We start from the raw sequence: 20,204 nt of genomic DNA on the forward strand, positions 1-20,204 counted from the left end.
CACTTTTCAACCTCACTCTGATCTGGTGTCCACTACACAACTTAGTCTACCTGGGCAGCTTAGTGCTGTCAGGGTTCACCTCTCTCCCCAGTACACAGGCACATACATATACACACGTACGCTCAGTCACACCTAGTCACTTTGGCTCAGGCTAGAATCTAGTCTCCCCTAACTCCCACATCAGCACCCCATCCTCACTCTGCTCCAGCAGCCAACTGTCCTGGAACTGCTCCCAATGCGTGACCTCACATCTAACAAGGGCCCCTTTTCTGACCCAGTTCTACTCTCTCAAGGACTTCCTGACTTTGGCTCCATCAGATAGAGCTGTGAATATGGGAAGCACTGTTTCTCTTCCTTCCCAACAATCGTTATCCTCCTTGAGTTCAGCTTCATCCCTGGCAGGACCCTCCCTCCCTCCTACATCTTATCATCTACAGGACACTCCAGTGACTGAGGAATTTCTGTTCATTAGAGTTCACTGGACAGAGATACAAGAAAGGTAGAAAGAGGGAGTTCCCATTGTGGCTAGCAGTAACGAACCCGACTAGCATCCAGAGGATGAGGGTTCGATCCCTGGTCCCGCTCAGTGAGTTAAGGATCTGGTATTGCGGTGAGCTGTGGTGTAGGTCACAGACAAGGCCTGGATGGCATTGCTGTGGCCGTGGCATAGGCCAGAAGCTGCAGCTCTGATTCAACCCTAGCCTGGGAACCTCCTTATGCCTTGGGTATAGCCCTAAAAAAAAGCAAAGTAGGAAGACAGGAAGGAGAGCGGGAAGGGAGGGAGGAAAGAAGAGAAGGAAGAGATGGAAGGCAGGCGAGGAGGAAAAGGAAGACAGATACAAACTCTGAGGGGCAGAAAGTTTACTTGTAAAATTTCATTCCTTCAGTTCCTGGAGTGGGTGGCTGCCGACATAGTATGTTGCTGGAGACTCTGAAAATGAGCTTTTGTGTGTCCTCCATCTCCACCTGTCCAAGGATTTCTCTTTAACTCGAGACAGAGCCCAGGTTTGGAGCTTTGTCTCATCATTAGAAGATAAATTGTAATTTGGAAATACTCCTAAGAGAGGTCCTTGCTTTAAAATCATGCAAAGGTGGAGTTCCTGCTGTGGTGCAATGGGAACCAGGGCGTCTTGGGAGCTCTGGGATGCAGGTTCCATCCCCAGCCCGGCACAGTGGTTTAAGCAGCTGCGGCTTAGGTCACATCTGTGGCTGGGATCTGATCCCTGGCCTGGGAACTCCGTATGCCCCAGGGCAGCCAAAAAATAAATAAATAAAATCATGAAAAGATAAAAATGACTGATATCAGATTCTTAAGTTTGGGAAAGAAGAAGAGAAAGAGCTCTAGGCACCCAAAGGCAGTAGGTAGAGGATACCGGATAATGGAAAAAGACGAAAGGAGAAGGCTAGAAGCTGAGCTGCCTCTTATCCAATTCCGCTGAAGGCTGGACATGATGAAATGAAATGGAAGAGGCTGGAAGGTGAGGACCACACTTAGTTAAGTCTGGGCTGCAGTACTGTCACTGGGACAACTTTTGATCACATGTCAAACTGCTCTAGTTTGGGGGCAAGAGGAAGAGGGGCACTCGTGTGGCAGAATGTCCAGAGATAGGGCATCTGGAAGATAAAAGATTCTGCTAAGTCTCTTCCCCAGAAATATCAATGGAAAACACATTTTCTTTTATTCTGTCTTTCTCTTTGGCTTTGCCAGCTTCTAGGTTCTCTGTCTCCGTTCCCCCTATGTCTCCGTTACTGCTTTTTTTCCCTCTTTAATAACGATCAAGTCCAAAGAAACCTGAGAAACCCCACTCCCACTATCTCTTCCTGAGTGACCAGGGACCTTCCCCCTCTTCCCCAAGGAAGCGTTGGGGTTGGGAACAAGTCTCTCTCACTGTCAGGCCCCGTGAAGCACGAACAGAGCCAGCAGTCAGTGTAAAGAACCAAAAGATCTGGAATTTGGATGAGCCTGGTCTAAAGTCCACCCTGGACAGTCCAAATCCTGACACCCAGGGGGAGGGCCCTTCTCTCCAGCTGGGCCAGATTTTATGCAAGGCATTTAGTGTGTCAAAGTGTCAGTCTTTGGCCTTAGAGTCGGTCTCCTGACCTGTTTTCCAACCCCGCCCCTGGGTGATCTGGGTTAATGGAGCTCTCCACCTCCTCTCCAAAACATTAGACCCTTGACCTACCTACCTTCCTGACTAGAGGCAAGAAAGATCAGTGTGGACTGGGAGCTCTTGAGGACACAGGAGTCAGAGAAAAGGAAGGGGAGAGTGGCATTAAACGAAAAGATGTCAGAACTAGGACCTCTCCCCAGTCTGACCCCTCACAGCAGGGTAACTGAGGTGGGGTCCGGGAGTCTCTCAAATGCTAGTTCCCAATGGGCTGCAGTTCCAGTCTGGCCGAAGAGCGCCATCTGGCGGCCAGCCCCTCAAACTGGAATCTCTTTGCCCTAACTGAGTTCTCGAAGCCAGAAGACAACCTGGGCGGAACCGTCACCTCCTCTCCTACGTCACTCCGGGGACCCCGCCCCTGCCTGGATCGCACCTCCTCCTGCGGGCGACTGGCCCTAGCGCCTCCCCCGCAGAATTGCCGCCCTTCCGCCCTCTCGGGTTGATCGCTTCCCCGGTAGAAATCTGCTTAATGCTCCCCCGGGGATCCGCCCCACCTCGTCGGGGAGCCCATCCTATCCCCTGGGAATCTGCCCCCGTCCTCTTCCTCCCCTCCCGGGGGATGGACTGCCCTGCTCCTCTTCCACATACTAACAGGGAGCCTCCTCCGGTCCACAGGACCCAAATCCAGGTTACTAACGAGGTCTCCCCTCCCCTCGTCCCAGAAGGACTCCGCGGCCAGGGAGCCGGCCTCGTCGGCGCCCACGCCCGCTGATGGGCGGAGCTCCGCGGGCTCGGCCCCGGGATGGGCTGTCCCATCGTGACGTCACTTCCGTCCGGGCCTGGCCGCGGTTCGGGATCCTTGGGCCGAGGGGGGGCAAGGAGGTGGCAGCTGAGCGAGGAGGCGGCGCGGAGGCCGAGGACTCACGCCTGGACCAATCCCGCGTCCCGGGCCGCAAGCCCCGATCCTGCCGCGCCCCGAGAGGCAAGACCGGCCGGATGGGCCGCTGAGCCCGGATCGGGGACCGGTGAGGCGCGAGCGGAGCAGGCAGCCGGTCCGGGGCGGGAACGGCCCGCTGAGCTGCAGAGGGTCCGGGAGCTTGGGATGCGGGGAGGGAAGCGGGTCAGGCCCGCCTCTCCTACTCGCCCGGCGGGGAGGCAGGGGCCGGGGAAGCCGCCGACAGGCGTGGCGAGGACGGTGAGGCCCGTCCGGGGGAGGCCTGGCGGCGGCCGGGTGTGAGGAGGGGGCGGGGTGGTTGGGGTCATTATTGGGCCGGCACTTGGGATTCGCCTCCGGCACGGTGGCGTCGGGGAGGGGAAGTATGCTTCTGGCCAGGGCTTTGGGAAGAGGATGACTATGAGTGGGGGAGGCAGAAAACAGGCTTGGAAAATTTTTCCATGGTTCTTTTTCAGAGAGAGGTTCGAAAAGCTCTTCTCTCCCTAGAGGGTGATGTTGAACACCTGGAGAAGGGTCTCAACTGGAGTTGGGGGCGGGGGGAGGTCAGTTACAGTATTTGGAAGGGACAGTGCTCTGCGAGTCCCTGCCCTGAGCGGATGTGCAAAAAAGCCTGGCCGCCTCCAAAATCTGAGCCTCCACATCTTCACAGTGTGGAGCCCCCTGGAGCTAAAATCAGGATGTTCCGCTTCATGAGGGACGTGGAGCCTGAGGACCCCATGTTCTTGATGTGAGTATCCCCGCCCCCTCACGCGCTAGAGCACGCATCCGCTCCACATCAGGTCTCCGAGTAGTTCAGATGGACTCAGGGCCTCCCGTTGCTGCTCAGCCCCAGCTCAGACTTTGAGGGGAAGTCTGTGCTCCTGGTTCCCTAAGGCTGTTTTCTTGGCGGGGGCGGGGAGGCGTTGACTGCTGGCCTTTCTAAGCCCACACGGTATACACCCCATGCACAGGGACCCCTTTGCCATTCACCGTCAGCACATGAACCGGATGTTGTCGGGTGGCTTTGGATACAGCCCCTTCCTCAGCATCACAGATGGCAGCATGCCAGGGACCAGGCCTGCCAGCCGCAGGATGCAGGTAAATGGTGGTGCAACAGACCTGAGACCAGAAGAAAGGTTGGAGGGTGGTTGTATCAAAGTGCTTGATTTTTCTTGCACAATGGCCGGCTTAGCAAGTGGGCAGAGGGGTCTGGAAAACAGGTTTTGTGATCCCCTGTTGAGGGCTTGGTTTGGGACAGTAATGAGCTAGGAAGTGGTCTCTCATTCTTGTTCCTTATCTGTTCCTGTAGCCTGGGGCCGTCTCTCCCTTTGGGATGCTGGGAATGGTGAGTCCTCCTCCTCTCTTAATATCCTTCTCGTACATGCTCTATACCCTTAGGTATTATTTCCAAATGTGCCTCTGGAATAGCCTTGTGGGTAGTAACCCTAGAATCCTCCCATAGTGTTCACAAGCCCTGGGCCCGCTGTGTGCTATGAGTCCTGTGAGTTCAAGATGCCAACTCACTGGCTCCTGTCCTCAACGCTGTGCCCATTAGGAAGATGTAATTGCCTGGCAAAGTGTGTTCTTTTGAGGAGTTCCCTGGTGGCTCAGTGGGTTAAGGATCCGGCAGTGTCACTGCCATGGCCAGGGTTCGATCCCTGGCCTGGGAACTTCTGCATGTTGTGGGTGAGGCCAAAAAAAAAAAAAGTTTGTGTTCTTTTGAGAAGAGAGGTGTTGTAGAAGGGCCAACTGGATGGAGTTCCGATTGTGGTACAGTGGAAATGAATCTGACTAGGAACAATAAGGTTGTGGGTTCGATCCCTGGCCTCGCTCAGTGGGTTAAGGATCTGTTGTTGTGAGCTGTGGTGTAGGTCACAGATGTGGCTCGGATCCTGCGTTGCTGTGGCTCTGGCCTAGGCCAGCAGCTGTAGTTCCGATTGGACCCCTAGCCTGGGAACCTCCATATGCCATGAGAGCGGCCCTAAAAAGACAAAAAACAAAAAAGTAAAATTAAATAAAATCAAAATTTTAAGTTAAAATTAAAAAAATAAAGGCCAACCAGAGATGTTTTTAAGATGATATATCTTTACAGCTTCCTGACCAACCCTTTTATAGGTTAGAATCCAGAAACTCTGGCTTGCTCCCCACAGGCAGAAGGAAATAGGGCCACCAGGGGAAGGGAAATGGGATCAGAGCAGCCCTAGAGAGGGAGGAGGGTGGCAGGGTACAGGAAGAGAAGTGTGGAGGGAGGCACGCCACATACTGGTCCCGTTCACGAGGAATGAGGAAGAATAGCTGCTAGATGTGACAGAAGGGGAGAAGGGACAGGTAGCCATATGGCCCGTGGGCTCCTCTGGGTGCAGCCCTGCTTCCTGATTGTTTTCATCTCTTTGCTCCAGTCGGGCGGCTTCATGGACATGTTTGGGATGATGAACGACATGATTGGGAACATGGTGAGAATCTTGTCCCATCTTCTTGCCCAGTCCCATTCCTGTCATGGCTGGGGAGGAGCTGGGAGGTGCTTGTGAAGCCAGCAAGCTGGATGAGGTGACTGGGCAGCAGCACATCTAATGAGGTGTGCGATAAGGCCTCGTCTCTTAAGGTCCTTGTGGTTTATTGTTGGGCTTAGAGGATTTGGGGGGTTATGATGGGTCCTGATGACGTCTCAGTTCTCACCTTTTGTGAAGAAGATACTGGCAGGAACAGGCTGTCGTCGAAGGGACGGGTCCCTTCTCCAGAAGTGACCCCCTCCCCACTCCTCCCTGCTCTTCCTTCCCGGCTCAGGAGCACATGACAGCCGGAGGTAATTGCCAGACCTTTTCGTCCTCCACTGTCATCTCCTACTCCAACACGGGCGACGGTGCCCCCAAGGTCTACCAGGAGACTTCCGAGATGCGCTCGGCCCCAGGCGGGGTGAGTTGGAGGGCAACGGCCACCCAGAGGGAGTGGGGGGTGGGGGGTTTAAATCGCACCCACAGAGAACCTGGTGGCATCTTTCAGGGTCTGGTAGAGGGCAGTCTGGCTGGGCCGGTGTGGGGCTGGCTGGGCTAGCGTAACCAGGCTTTGGAAGGAGCCGCTGAGTGTGCCATGCTGCGCCTCACTCCAGATCCGGGAGACTCGGAGGACCGTCCGGGACTCGGACAGCGGGCTGGAGCAGATGTCCATCGGGCATCACATCCGAGACCGGGCTCACATCCTGCAGCGCTCCCGAAACCACCGCACAGGGGACCAGGAGGAGCGGCAGGACTACATCAACCTGGATGAGAGTGAGCCCTCCCCCTTCTGGCCCCCTCAGCCCCTAGTCCCAGTCCCTGCACTAGGGGAGAGCAGCTTTCTCACCCACCCTGCACAGATATTTCTTGGGCAAGGTTATGGATGAGCCCCATGTTCTTAGTTTGCTTGGAGCTTTTTTGTCAGCTTAGAGCTGAGTTAGGTGCTGCTGATGTCCTCACCAAGGAGGGCAAGCTGTCACCTAAGTCAAATATTGAAAACTTAGGCGTTCCTGTTGGGGCTCAGCAGGTTTAGAACCCAACTAGTATCCATGAGGATGAGGGTTCGATCCCTGGCCCCACTTAGTGGGTTAAGGATCCGGCGTTGCCATGAGCTGTGGTGTGCCGCTCAGATTCCTAGCCTGGGAACTTCCATATGCCACAGGTGCAGCCATAAAACGACAAAGAAGAAAACTTATTGTGTGCGTGGGACTGTGCTCCTTCACTAATTATCCCATTCCTGATTTCAGCCTTCTCGTGGCTTCCAGTTTGAATCCAAAATTGCTAAGCCAGTTGTTCCCCTCCCTTACCAGCACCCCTCACACACACACACACACACACACACACACACACACACACACTTAGGGCCTGTGACAGACAGATACACACACACACACACTTAGGGCCTGTGACATACAGACAGACAGACACACACACACACACTTTGAGCCGTCGCTCTGGGTTTTGGTCTTAGGGCCTGTGACAGCCTCGGGAAGCCAGGCGGTACAGACATGACTGGTTTCTGTCCTCTTCAGGTGAAGCCGCAGCATTTGACGATGAGTGGCGGAGGGAGACCTCCCGATACCGGCAGCAGCGCCCTCTGGAATTTCGCCGGCATGAGGCTTCAGGGGGCGGGGGACGAAGGGCTGAGGGGCCTCCCCGCCTGGCTATACAGGGCCCCGAGGACTCCCCATCCCGACAGCCCCGCCGCTATGACTGGTGAGGGCCCTGAGCCCTCAGCCTCTCTTGTAAGTACCCATGGGGGGTGGGGGCCGGGTTTAAGGTGTCAAGCATGGGCGGGGAGCCGGGAGTGTCCTGTGCAGCCTCTGGGCCTTGAGGCAGGAACAGTCAGGGCACCCGGCAAACATGGCCTTTGATAGTAGAAGTTTTAACCAGTACAGAAAGAACAGTCCTCTGGCTGGAATAGGGGATTAGGCCCAACTCCTGGCTTTATGTTTTCTTTTTTCTTTTTTTTTTTTTTTTTTTGTCTTTGCATTTTCTAGGGCCGCTCTCACAGCATATGGAGGTTCCCAGGTTAGAGGTCTAATTGGAACTGTAGCTGCTGGCCTATGCCAGAGCCACATCTGTGACCTACACCACAGCTCACAGCGACGTTGGATCCTTAATCCACTGAGTGAGGCCAGGGATTGAACCCACAACCTCATGGTTCCTAGTCGGATTCATTAACCACTGCGCCACGATGGCAACTCCAGTGTTTTCTTCCCTTTGACCTGTGCTTTTCTCTTCCCCTCCAGGGACAGGCTGAGAGGCTGAGAAGTCATCCCCTGAAATAACTTTTCCTCTTCAGCTCCCACTCCCAATTTAATATTAAATTAACAGGCAAGCTGGCCCCCACCTCTCCCTGGGGGTCTCAGGGAGGACCTCTCACTGCCCCTTTCCCCACTTTTTCCTGCGTTAATCTCCTTACCATGATGATTCCACCCCTGTATCCGCTAACTTGATTTTTTCACTCTGCTGCTCCATCTCGGAACCTCCTCACCTTCCCTGTTCCACCCCTGCCATGCATTGAAGGGGCTTTGGGGGCGAGCTCTGGGTTTAGGGGCTTCGTCCACCCCTCAGCGACCCTGGATCTTTGCCCACCTCCCCCTCAGATTCCCCGCTGCAGGGGCCATTGCCCACATCCAGGGCTGCATGTGGAAGGAGAGGACGGTTCCCAACCCTTCCTCCCTTCCCACCCCCTGCACATCACAAAGCTCTTCCCCATGCCCTTCTCTGCCTTTATTTTTTTGATTTGTGCAAGTTGTAACTAACTAGGTGTTTATGGAATAAAGGAGAATGGAAAAAAAACCCAGTAAGGTCTTGGCTTTGCTTTTGATCTTTTCCCTGTTCAATTTCAACCCTCCTGCATCTTCCTCGGCACCGTCTTACCTTCCCTTGTGTCGCTCTCTTAACTTGGGTTCCAGCCCAGCACCTCACGGGTAACAACAGTGGGGCTGTCAGAGCTCTGGCGGGTGAGAAGCCACCACGGAACACGGCTGGGCTGGGCCAGGCTCGGGGTGACAACGACAGCAGCTGTCCTGCCGGCTCCCTTCCTCGCTTTTGCCGGGAGCGGACCCTTCACTTGTCAGGGATGCAGGGCCTACCTCCCCACTGCCTGGGGAGTTTTCTCCCCATCGTCCCTTGGTCACCGCTTCTCGCCTGGGCTATAGGTGGAACACGGGGGTTGCAGAGCAGGAAGGAGCCCACATAACCCCACTCAGGTCCTCGAGGGGGAGGAACATGCCTGGGCAGTGTTATTCAGACCCACCAGGCCCAGTTGATGAGAATTTGAGCCCAGGGAAGGAGACTAGAGAAGAAAACTAGCCTGGAACCTGAGCGGCTCTGGAAGGGCCCGAGGTGCTCAAATTTCTCAAGACCTTCACTCTTGCTCAACCCGGCTCAGCCAGGTGGGTCGCCCTGTTCCTTTCGGGATCTCATCAGTGATGATGACAAGGGCTTGTGAGAGTCGGGGGGCGGTTTCTGCTTTATCAACATCCCTCAGTCCTTGTCCCTGGTAAATCGAAGGCAAAACAACCCACCTGAGGCCCTGGGTCCTCTCAGGGAAAGGGGAATGTTCCCTGTGTCATTGAGTCATAAGTCGATTCAAGAGGATGTGTCCAGTTCATGAGCAGAGACTGAGGTGAGCTTGACACATGGGCACTGATGTCCTAGCCCAGGGCGGGTACTCAGGCTTGTTTAACAGGCTGCTGGAGATGCAGGGCCAGCGTCAAGGGATCAACGCAGTGGCTGAAAGGATCAACGCAGTGGCTGAAAGAAAGAAAGGCAGAGAATGCAGCTCCGCCCCAGGTTGCTGAGCTGTGGGTGAGGGAGCTCTGCACAGGTGACACACAGTGCCTTCCCCTGGGAGCGGGAGGACCTGTCCTCAGCCTCCCGAGGAGCGGGCAGGTGAAAGCTCACCGGGCTTTGCTGCCCAGCTCCACCGCCAACCCAGCTGTGCGGTTCTGGGCAGGTCACTCATTTCCCTGGATCTCCACGCCATGGAGGTCACCTCTAGCTCCAAAATCAGGCTATAGGTCAAGGCCAATCTCAACCTGGATTCCAGTTCTAGTGCCCACACTTTGGGGTGTAGTTGTGAGTGGGGGCTGGAGCAAGGCAAAGGGTGCCCTGATTTCAATCTAGGTGAGTCAGTCCCCTAGTGTTTCACAAGCTTTCCCATTCGGGTCCCCGCTGGCAGACACATGAACCAATCAGTTTTCACCCCTGCCCTCCGCTCTTGGGTGAGGACTAGCCTGCAACCCAGCAGTTATTCCTCGGGCAAGGATACCATCTTTGGTGGTGGGAAGGTAGGTATTAGCAGAGTTGAGTGGGGTGCTCTAGAGCCACCCCGCTGGCGCATTCCCTCCCTGGCTGCCACATGCAGTGAGGACAAGGGAGCAGGGAAAGGCTCTCGGGATGCTGAGTGTTTACTTCTCATGAGCTCTCGCAACTGGCCCAGCCTCATTCACAATGGCCAGCCCTCCACCTAACAGGTGCCCAGAGGACATGGCTAGACTCAGATTATTTCCCCTACCCCAGAAAATTCTGGCTTGGGAGAGGCTGATGTTGATGGGAGACTAAGAGAGCAGAGTGAAATTGTGAAGAGACAAGCATAAGCAAGCTTGGGCCCCACCGCTTACCTCTGGCCCTGGGGAAGATTCTTAAACTCTCAATGTCAGTTTTATAAAATGGGCCTTTTTCTAGGTGCTGGTGGCAGTGGGGATGTGGATTCATACCTCAGAATTTTGCAAGTGAGTTGAGTTAGTACTGAGGAAGCATTTGACTCAGTGTGTGGGATTCAGATGCCTGGTCTCCACCCCCACCCCCACCCGGGGGGCCCCACCCCCATCCTGCATCTCCAGTGCTTGCTCCCTGCTGGTCCTCAGGCCCCCTTCTATGCTCAGGACTCCTAAAATACTTCCAGGGAGTTCCCGTCGTGGCTCAGTGGTTATCGAATCCGACTGGGAATCATGAGATTGTGGATTTGATCCCTGGCCTCACTCAGTGGGTTAAGGATCAGGCTAGGCGTCTAATTGGAGCTGTAGCCACCGGCCCACACCAGAGCCACAGCAACGCCAGATCCGAGCCGCGTCTGCGACCTACACCACAACTCACGGCAACACCGGATCCTTAACCCACTGAGTGAGGCCAGGGATCAAAGCCACAACCTCATGGTTCCCCGTCGGATTCGTTAACCACTGAGCCACCACGGGAACTCCTCTCATTCTTATATTTGTGATGGTGATCTGCGATCAATGATCTTTGATGCTACGATTGCAAAAAGATTACGAGTTGCTGAAGGCTCAGGTGATGGTTAGCATTTTTTTAGCAAAGAAGTGTTTTTAAATTGATGTATGGAGTTTTTTTAGACATAAGGCAAGTACACATATACTAGACTACAGTATAGTTTAAACATAACTTTTATATGCACTAGGAAATGAAAAATTCACGTGACTCGCTCTGTAGCAAACCAGCAAGAAAGGTGTTGCCTGTGGAATGTAACCTTTTGAGAGTGGCTCTCACACTCACTCAGCATGATGCCTTTCAGATGCACTCGCGTTGGATGTATTAATAGTTCACTCCTTTCTAGTGCTAAGTACTATTCTACTGTGTGTTCATAGTTTATGCATTCATCTGTCAGAGAACATTCGAGTTGTTTCCAGTTTGGGGCATTATGAAGAGAACTGCTACAATATTCATGTACACATTTGAACATGTTTTAATTTCTTTAGGAGTGAAATGGCGTGGAATTGCTGGGTCATATGGTAAGTGCATATTTAATTTTGTGAGAATATGCCTGTTTCCCAGAGTGACTGCACCATTTTGCATTCCCACCGGCAATGTAAGAGCTCCAGTTGCTTTGCATTCTTGGCAGCAGTTGGTATTGTGAGTTTTTATTTTATTTTTACCTGTTCTATTAGGTGTGTGGGTATTTTACTCACAGTGAGGTATTTATAGATATCTGACCGTGGTTGTATTTTTTTAAGATTTTTTTCTATTATAGTTGATTTACAATGTTCTATCAATTTCTACTGTAGAGCAAAGCGAACTAGTTATATACACATTCTTTTTCTCACATTATCCTCCATCATGTTCCATCACAAGTGATTAGATATAGTTCCCTGTGCAGGATCTCATTGCTTATCCACTCCAAATGCAATAATTTGCATCTACTAACCCCAAACTCCCAGTCCATCTCATCCATGGTTTTAATTTGTATTTCCCTGATGATTTATGATGGGGAACATCCTCTCATGCACTTCTTTTTCATCGTTATAGCCTTTTTTGAGGAAGTATCTAAGTCTTTCAGCCCTTTTTCAAAATCAGGTTATTTTCCTACTGTTGAGTTCTTTATATAGTCTGATTAGAAGTCCTTTGTTAGGAATAGATCTGCAAATATTTTCTCCCACTCTGTAGTTTGTCTCTTCCTCCTCTTGATGTTGTCTTTTTCAAAGCAAAAGTTCTGAATTTTGATGAAGTCCAACTTACCACTTTTTTCTTTTACGGATCGTATTTTTGGTGTCACATCTAAGAGTACTGGGCTTATTTCCTGGTAACTAAAATTTTCCTCAGCTGTCTTCTGAAAGTATTATCGTCGTACATTTATATTTACATCTCTCTTCTTGATTGAGTTTTGATATAGCTCCTGGCTTTCAGAGTTGGTCTGTTTCATCTAAGTTGAATTTTTGTGTAGAATCATTTACAGTATTCCCTTCCTAATCTTTTAATGTCTGAGGGGTGTGCCATGGTATCTTCTTTTTTTTTTCCTGATGTTGTATTTTGCTGTTGTTGTTCTCTTTTTTGGCTGCCCAGCAGCAGATGGAGTTTCCTCGCCAGGGATCAGATCTGAGCGCAGTTGCAACCTATGCTGCAACTGCAGCAATGCCAGATCCTTTAATCCACTGTGCCGGGCCGGGGATCAAAATGCATCCTGGCGCTACAGTGATGCGGCTGATCCCATTGCACCACAGCTGGAACTGCTTATTCCTGATATTGTTTATTTGTATCTTCTCTGTTCTCTTTCTCTTTATTCTTTTTGGTCAACATGGCCAGAGGTTCATCAATCTTACTGATCTTTTTAAAGAATCAATTTTTGATTTCATGGCTTTTTCTTTTCTGTTTTCAATTATTTTCTGCTTTTATGTTTCCCTTCTGCTTGCTTTCTGCTTATTTTTGCTCTTCTTTATGTACCTTCCCAAGGTAGATGTGCAGATTGTTGACTTCAGACCCTCTTTACTAATAGAAGCTTTTTTTTTTTTTTTTTGGTCTTTTTGCCTTTTCTAGGGCCACTCCCGCAGCATATGGAGGTTCCCAGGCTAGGGGTCTAATCGGAGCTGTAGCCGCCGGCCTACACCGGAACCACAGCAACACGGGATCCGAACCATGTCTGCAACCTACACCACAGCTCACGGCAACACTGGATCCTTAACCCACTGAGCAAGGCCAGAGATCGAACCTGCAACCTCATCTTTCTTAGTCGGATTTGTTAACCAGTGAGCCACCACGGGAACTCCAATGGAAGCATTTTTATGCCGTAATTTTTCCTATGATCACTGCTTTAGTTGCATCTCATATATTTTGCTATTTTGTATTTTCCTTCTTGTTAAGTTCACAATATTTTCTAATTTCTCTTGAGATCACCTCTTTGATCCCTGGGTTTAGAAGTGTTTTGTTTTGTATCTGGCAAGTATTTGCCAATTTCCCTGTTATTTTTCTGTTATTGATTTCTAATTTTAATTCCACTATGGTCAAATATATACTTTGCATGACTGTAACTTTTTAATTTTTTGGGACTTGTTTTACTACCTATCTCAGTAAATGTTCAATGTGCACTTGGGGAAAAAAAATGTGTATTCTGCTGTGTTGGGAGAATTTTCTATAAATGCCAGTTAGTTCCTGTTGGTTGATGGCATCATTCGGTTCTATTACTTCTATATATTCACTGATTTTGTTTACTGTTCTGTTGATTACTAGGAGAGCAGTTTTGACATTTTTTACTATTATTATGAATTTGCTCATTCTCTCCTTGATATCAGGTTTTGCTTCATGTATTTTGAAGCTCTGTCGTTAGATGCAGGGACATTTAAAATCATGTTTTCTTGGAGAACTAAAGTTTTTACCATTGTTCTTCAATGTTCTTCTTTATCCCTGGTAATTTTCTTTGGTCTGAAGTCAATTTGTCTGATATTATTACAGCCACTCCAGCTTTCTTTTGATTAGTATTTGCATGGTACATTCTTTCCCATTCTTTTACTTTTAACCCACTTAACCCACTCATGTCATACTTAAAAAATGGGTTTTTAAAATACAACATAGTTTGCATCTTTTTTGTAAAATCCATTTTGATAATTTTTGACTTTTGCCCCTCAGCATATGGAGTTCCTGGGCCAGGGTCCATATCTGAGTTGCAATCTCGGCCTAAGCCACAGCTGCAGCAATGCCGTATCTTTAACCCACTGTCCCAAGGATCAAACCCAGTGCTCCCAAGATGCTGCTGATCCTATTGTGCCACAGTGGGAACTCCTAATTTCTGACTTTTAATTGGTACTCAGGCTATTTTTTTTTTTTTTTGTCTTTTGTCTTTTGTCTTTTTGTTGTTGTTGTTGTTGCTATTTCTTGGGCCGCTCCCGCGGCATATGGAGGTTCCCAGGCTAGGGGTTCAATCGGAGCTGTAGCCACCGGCCTACGCCAGAGCCACAGCAACGCGGGATCCGAGCCGCGTCTGCAACCTACACCACAGCTCACGGCAATGCCGGATCGTTAACCCACTGAGCAAGGCCAGGGATCGAACCCGCAACCTCATGGTTCCTAGTCGGATTCGTTAACCACTGCGCCACGACGGGAACTCCAGGCTATTTATTTTTAACATAATTATTATGTTTGGATTATTTCTATCAATTTATTACTTGTTTCTGTCCAGGACTCAGTTTATAACTTGACCATGTCCACATTCCAGCCTTCTTTTGGTTTATTTGGATATTATTTAGTATTCCACTTTAGAGATTTTTTTTGTTTTTTTTTTTTTTTTTGCTTTTTAGCACCAGACCTGCGGCATATGGGGGTTCCCAGGTTAGGGGTCCAATTGGAGATAGAGCTGCCAGCCTATACCACAGCCACAGCAACATCAGATCCCAACCGAGCCTGCAACCAACACCACAGCTCACAACAGGGCCAGATCCTCAACCCAGTGAGCAAGGTCAGGGGTCAAAACCAAGACCTCATGGTTCCTAGTCGGGTTTGTTTCTGCTGCACCACAACGGGCACTCCTAGAGATTTTTTTTTTTTTTACTAATTTTTAAGTGGTTTCTCTAGAGCAGAATTGCCAGGCTTTTACTGGCCAGATAGTACATATGTTGGGCTTTGCAGGCTACACAATATTTGTTGCATCACACAATTCTTTTTTTTTTTTTTTAGGGCAGCAACTGAGACATAGAAAAGTTCCCGGGCTAGGGATCAAATTGGAGCTGCAGCGGCCGGCCTACACCACAGCTCATAGCAATACCAGATCCCAACCCACTGAGTGAGGCCAGAGATTGAACCTGCATCTTTATGGATACTAGTCGAATTCTTAACCTACTTAGTCACAAAGGGAACTCCATCACACAATTCTGACACCACAGTGCTAGGGCAGCCACAGACCGTATGTAAATGAATGAAGAGTAATTATGCTCCAATAAAAAAAATTTTTTTGTTTTTTCTAGGGCCACACCCCGGCACATGGATGTTCCCAGGCTCGGGGTCCAATCAGAGCTGTAGCCACTGGCCTACACCAGAGCCACAGCAACGCAGGATCCGAGCCGGGTCTTCAACCTACACCACAGCTCACGGCAATGCCTGATCCTTAACCCACTGAGCAAGGCCAGGGATCGAACTCACAACCTCATGGTTCCTAGTTGGATTCGTTAACCACTGAGCCACGACGGGAATTCCTGTTCCAATAAAATTTTATTTACAAAAACAAGTAGTGGGCTGGATTTAGCCTGTGGGCTATAGTGTGCTAACTCCTGCTCTAGAGATTATAAAACATGTATGTTCACAGTTCACTGAGAACTTGCATCTCACCACTTCCTTCTAAATGTGGAAACTTGACATCACCCAGGTCCCTTTACTTTCACTCCTTTGTGTTGTAATTGTCATGTGTGTTATACCCACAAGACTGAAAACCCCATCAGACAGCTTTGTAATTTTTCCTTTCAACTGGAATAAACATTTTTTTTTTTTTTTTTTGTCTTTTGTCTTTTTGTCTTTTGTTGTTGTTGCTATTTCTTGGGCCGCTCCCGCGGCATATGGAGGTTCCCAGGCTAGGGGTTGAATCGGAGCTGTAGCCACCGGCCTACGCCAGAGCCACAGCAACGCAGGATCCGAGCCGCGTCTGCAACCTACACCACAGCTCACGGCAACGCCGGATTGTTAACCCACTGAGCAAGGGCAGGGACCGAACCCGCAACCTCATGGTTCCTAGTCGGATTCGTTAACCACTGTGCCACGACGGGATCTCCTGGAATAAACATTTTAAAGAATTTAAGAGGAAAACAATCTGTATTAACCTGTCTGTTGCTCTTTCTTGGGAGTTCCTGCTGTGGCGCAACAGGATTGGCCATGTTTTGGGAGCACTTGGATATAGGTTGGATCCCTAGCCCAGCAGAGTGGATTAAGGATCCTGATCTGATCCCAGCCTGGGTGCTCCACATGCAGGAGGCAGGGTGGGGGTGCAGCCAGAAAAGACAAGTGCTCTCCTTTTCCTCTTCCGGTATGGTTATACTTCCTTGTTTTGCATTCCAACACTTCTCTCATCTTGGAATTGGTTGTCTTTTCCTGGAGAGTTCTTTGTTATGCTGAGTGATTTTGGATTGTACCCTGGATTTCTGAATATTCTTTTGAGACTCTGGGTCTTAGAAAAATCCTAAAGAGAATATCTTTATTTTAGCAAGCAATCTGCCTTCTCTCACTGTGGTTCCAGGGTTGGCTTAAATTTCCATTCGCGATGCTAGCTGGATCAGTCCTGCATGTGTGCCACCCAGTGGCCAGTCAGACCTGGACAGGGGTCCATCCTGTGAATGCACAGTAGCTCAGTTCCCAAGGCTTCGGTAAGGTGTTTTGGGTCATAATCATGCCTGTGCAGCTCAAAGGTGAGCCCAGGAGTCTACACAGAGCTCTGTGGGACTGGTCTCTTGATTTCCCTCCTTTTCTGCCATCTCCTGACACTTTCTGGTTCTCTGGGGCTTCCTTTCCCAATCCTCTGGCTAAAATGTCAGGGCTTCTTTATAGTTTCTCCACTCTGCAGGGCATTTCTCACTGTGCGTTTGGGCCAAGCATCAAGAGGAGAAAGAAAAAAGCGGGGTGGTGGGGGGAGGAGTTCCCGTCGTGGTGCAGTGGAAACGAATCTGAGGGGGAACTAGGAACCAAGAGGTTGCAGGTTTGATCCCTGGCCTTACTCAATGGGTTAAGGATCCGGCGTTGCCATGAGCTGTGGTGTAGGTTGCAGATGCGGCTCAGATCTGGCCTCACTCAGTGGGTCAAGGATCTGGCTGGCGGCTCTAGCTCTGATTCGACCCCTAGCCTGGGAACCTCCAAATGCTGTAGACGCGGCCCTAAAAAACAAACAAAAGAAAAAAGCAGGGAGGATCTGCCTCGCATTGCTGGGACCACAGCAACTGGGGTCAAAAAGAAGGTTCTCCTCCCTAGAGGTTTAAGTGCCTGCCCAGCCATTGCTGCTGTCATTGCGCTGCTGTTATTCCCTGAGGCTGGAGGTAGAAGAGACGAGGCAGGGCGGGGGAAGGGGGGTCGAAAAACACGGAATATCCCACACTCTCTGACCCTTAGGAGTCCCTTTCAGCTCACACCTGATGGACACTTCTAGGCTTGGGGCTGCCTTTGAGTCTGTTCTGGGAAATACTGGAGGCGGGAGGGAGAGATGGTACAACTCACCATCAAAATTCTGGCGGAACTTTGAATTCTGGTGTCTCTCTCCCTGCTAATATTTCCTTTGTTCACCATTGACTATAGACCTCAGATGACTGCTCTGTGCGTTCTGTCCAGGAGCGTGAGAGAGACAGGGTGGGGTGTGCCTACTCCACTTAGAATCTGTGTGACCCTAGGCAGGTTACCTAGCCTCTCTGTACCGCGTTTGTCATCTTTAGAAGGGGGTAATAGGAGTTCCCGTCGTGGCGCAGTGGTTGACGAATCCGACTAGGAACCATGAGGTTGCGGGTTCGGTCCCTGCCCTTGCTCAGTGGGTTAACGATCCGGCGTTGCCGTGAGCTGTGGTGTAGGTTGCAGACGCGGCTCGGATCCCGCGTTGCTGTGGCTCTGGCGTAGGCCGGTGGCTACAGCTCTGATTCAACCCCTAGCCTGGGAACCTCCATATGCCGCGGGAGCGGCCCAAGAAATAGCAACAACAGCAACAACAACAACAACAGACAAAAAAGACAAAAGACAAAAAAAAAAAAAAAAAAGAAGGGGGTAATAGTGATATTAATGATATTAATCCCAAAAGTTTGGGTGGGTATTGAGTTTATATATATAAAGCACTCAGAATAGTGTTTGACCACAGTAAAGACTTAACAGATACTAGCTTTCAGTAGCAATTATCAAAGGAAGATTGGGAAATACAGATTGGCAAAAAGACAAAAATAACCCCAAATACTTGGGAGTTCCCACTGTGGCACAGCGGAAATGAATCCGACTGGTATCCATGAGGATCAGGGTTTGACCCCTGGCCTTGTTCGCTGGGTTAAGGATCTGGCATTGCTGTGAACTGTGGCATTGGTCTTAGACAAGGCTCAGATCTGGTATTGCTGTGGCTGTGGTGTGGGCCGGCATCTGTAGCTCCGATTTAATTTTTTTTTTTAATTTTTTTTAAATTTTTTTTTTATTTTTTTGGTCTTTTTGCTATTTTGTGGGCTGCTCTCGCGGCATATGGAGGTTCCCAGGCTAGGGGTCGAATCGGAGCTATAGCTGCCAGCCTATGCCAGAGCCACAGCAACGCAGGATCTGAGCCGTGTCTGCGACCTACACCACAGCTCATGGCAACGCCGGATCATTAACCCACTGAGCAAGGCCAGGGATCGAACCCGCAACCTCATGGTTCCTAGTCGGATTCGTTAACCACTGCGCCAAGACGGGAACTCCTGTAGCTCCGATTTGATTCCCTAGCCTGGGAACTTCCGTATGCCTCAGGTGCGGCCCTAAAAAAAAAAAAAAAAAAAACCCAAAACAAACAAACAACAAAAACAACCCAAATCCCAATGCCCAGAAGTATAACATATGCATTATGGTTTATATTATTTCAGATGTTCAGTCAATTTACCAGTCGACTGGACAAATGAAGTACAAATATAGGATTGTATTCGCTGCCCCATCCCCCAAATTATGCAATTCATATTAGGGGAGTAGCAGCTAAAATCACAGGATGAAAGCTTTCTGCCTCTAGGCTTCATCCCACTATTCCACCCACTCAAAACTCTCTCTCCTTTCCCTTCATCAGGCTAACTGCCACTTGGGTTTCTAGTTTCAGTTTAAAGGTCACATCCTTGGGGAAGGCTTTCCTGACCCAGGCAAGAAGCAGATCCCCTGTTAAATGCTTTCATGTCACCCTATTTGTCTTAGTACTTGTCACACTTTTAATTATATAACCATATACTTAACATCCTCAGAGGACAGGACCAGACCTCTCTCTTGCCCTATGTTCCAAGTTTCGCCTTTGCTCATCCTTCTCTCCCAGATGGTGACCCTGGGCCTGCTCACCCATCCTCCACAGCCCTTCAGTAGAAGCCTTTTAGCTGATCCAAGGTGGCACTAATCTGGGCAAGTCTGCTTATATAAACGGGACATCACAGCTTAGGGCTGGGTCAGTGAGGTCAGTCAAGTCCCATTTCCGGTCCAACACCAGAGATTCAAATTCGGGAGGAACTGGGGAGGGGGGGCGAGGGGTCCAGGAATATGTCATTTTCAAAAGCTCCCCTGATGGTCCTGGTGCTCACGGCCCAAAGAGACACTTGCCTGCGGTAAGAAACTTCTGATGTGGCTTCCAATGACCCCTCCCTTCTGACAGTCACGAGGCTGGACCTGAGGACTCGAAAGAGTGATGGGAGATTGTGATTAGGTTACAAGACTGTGATTTCACTGCCGTGCTCGTAATGGTCTCTCTGGTTCCTGCTCCAATGAACAGGGGCTGCCTCTGACCAAACCAGGCAGAGGATGAGGTCCACAGGCTGACCACCCAGAGGTGGTGATTCCAGCTGACCATCGCTGGTTGTGCCCAGAAGAAAGTTCTTCCTACTGGAACCCTGAGATGAGACAGCCCTAGTCAATGCTCTGCTGTCGCCTCCCAAGCAACCCTGAAGCAGAAAACTCAGCTTAGTTGCAATATCCAAACCACAGAAACCGAGGTAAATAAAACATGTGCTGTTTTAAGCCATTAGGTTTTTAGGGTGATTTGTTACACAGTAATAGAGCACTAACACACTGCCTAGACTTCCCCTCGAAACTCCCTTCTACCCATCTGTGTTGCAAGATGCACTTAAGCAGAGAATTTCTAATCTCTTTAATGGGATCTCATGAAATACTGTCTTTGGGCTTCTTGTGCCCCAATCCAATTGCTGTTTTCAGCTCGAGACTTTGCCTTGACCTTCTAAGTGTCATCTGCTTCATGTGCACAAATTCTGAATTCTCACG

The 20,204-nt window shown here is 50.0% G+C and overlaps 1 protein-coding gene across 3 annotated transcripts; it reads left to right on the forward strand.

The window, feature by feature from the left end:
• Positions 1-2,962: 2,962 nt before the first annotated feature.
• Positions 2,963-15,755, forward strand: MLF2 (myeloid leukemia factor 2). Of its 3 annotated transcripts, XR_014803911.1 has the most exons (11): positions 2,963-3,133; positions 3,713-3,790; positions 4,014-4,140; positions 4,352-4,387; positions 5,442-5,495; positions 5,827-5,955; positions 6,149-6,308; positions 7,067-7,279; positions 7,787-8,938; positions 11,261-11,293; positions 14,943-15,755. XR_014803911.1 is itself a non-coding variant. In XM_013987431.3 (9 exons), exons 2-8 carry the CDS (start codon positions 3,741-3,743, stop codon positions 7,252-7,254), a joined length of 744 nt encoding a protein of 247 aa, XP_013842885.1. In that variant the 5' UTR covers positions 2,963-3,303; positions 3,713-3,740; the 3' UTR covers positions 7,255-7,279; positions 7,787-8,260. The 3 variants fall into 3 exon arrangements, 2 of the variants coding, with proteins under 2 accessions (XP_013842885.1, XP_013842879.1); XM_013987431.3 differs by lacking the exons at positions 11,261-11,293; positions 14,943-15,755 and having other exon boundaries at positions 2,963-3,303; positions 7,787-8,260; XM_013987425.3 differs by lacking the exons at positions 11,261-11,293; positions 14,943-15,755 and having other exon boundaries at positions 2,963-3,195; positions 7,787-8,260.
• Positions 15,756-20,204: the final 4,449 nt, after the last annotated feature.

Source organism: Sus scrofa, chromosome 5 (genome assembly GCF_054392235.1).
Source record: "Sus scrofa isolate SSC_HxYL_T2T_F1_AM1 chromosome 5, Sscrofa_HxYL_maternal_Yorkshire_Landrace_v2.0, whole genome shotgun sequence".
In the NCBI taxonomy this organism is placed as follows: domain Eukaryota; kingdom Metazoa; phylum Chordata; class Mammalia; order Artiodactyla; family Suidae; genus Sus; species Sus scrofa.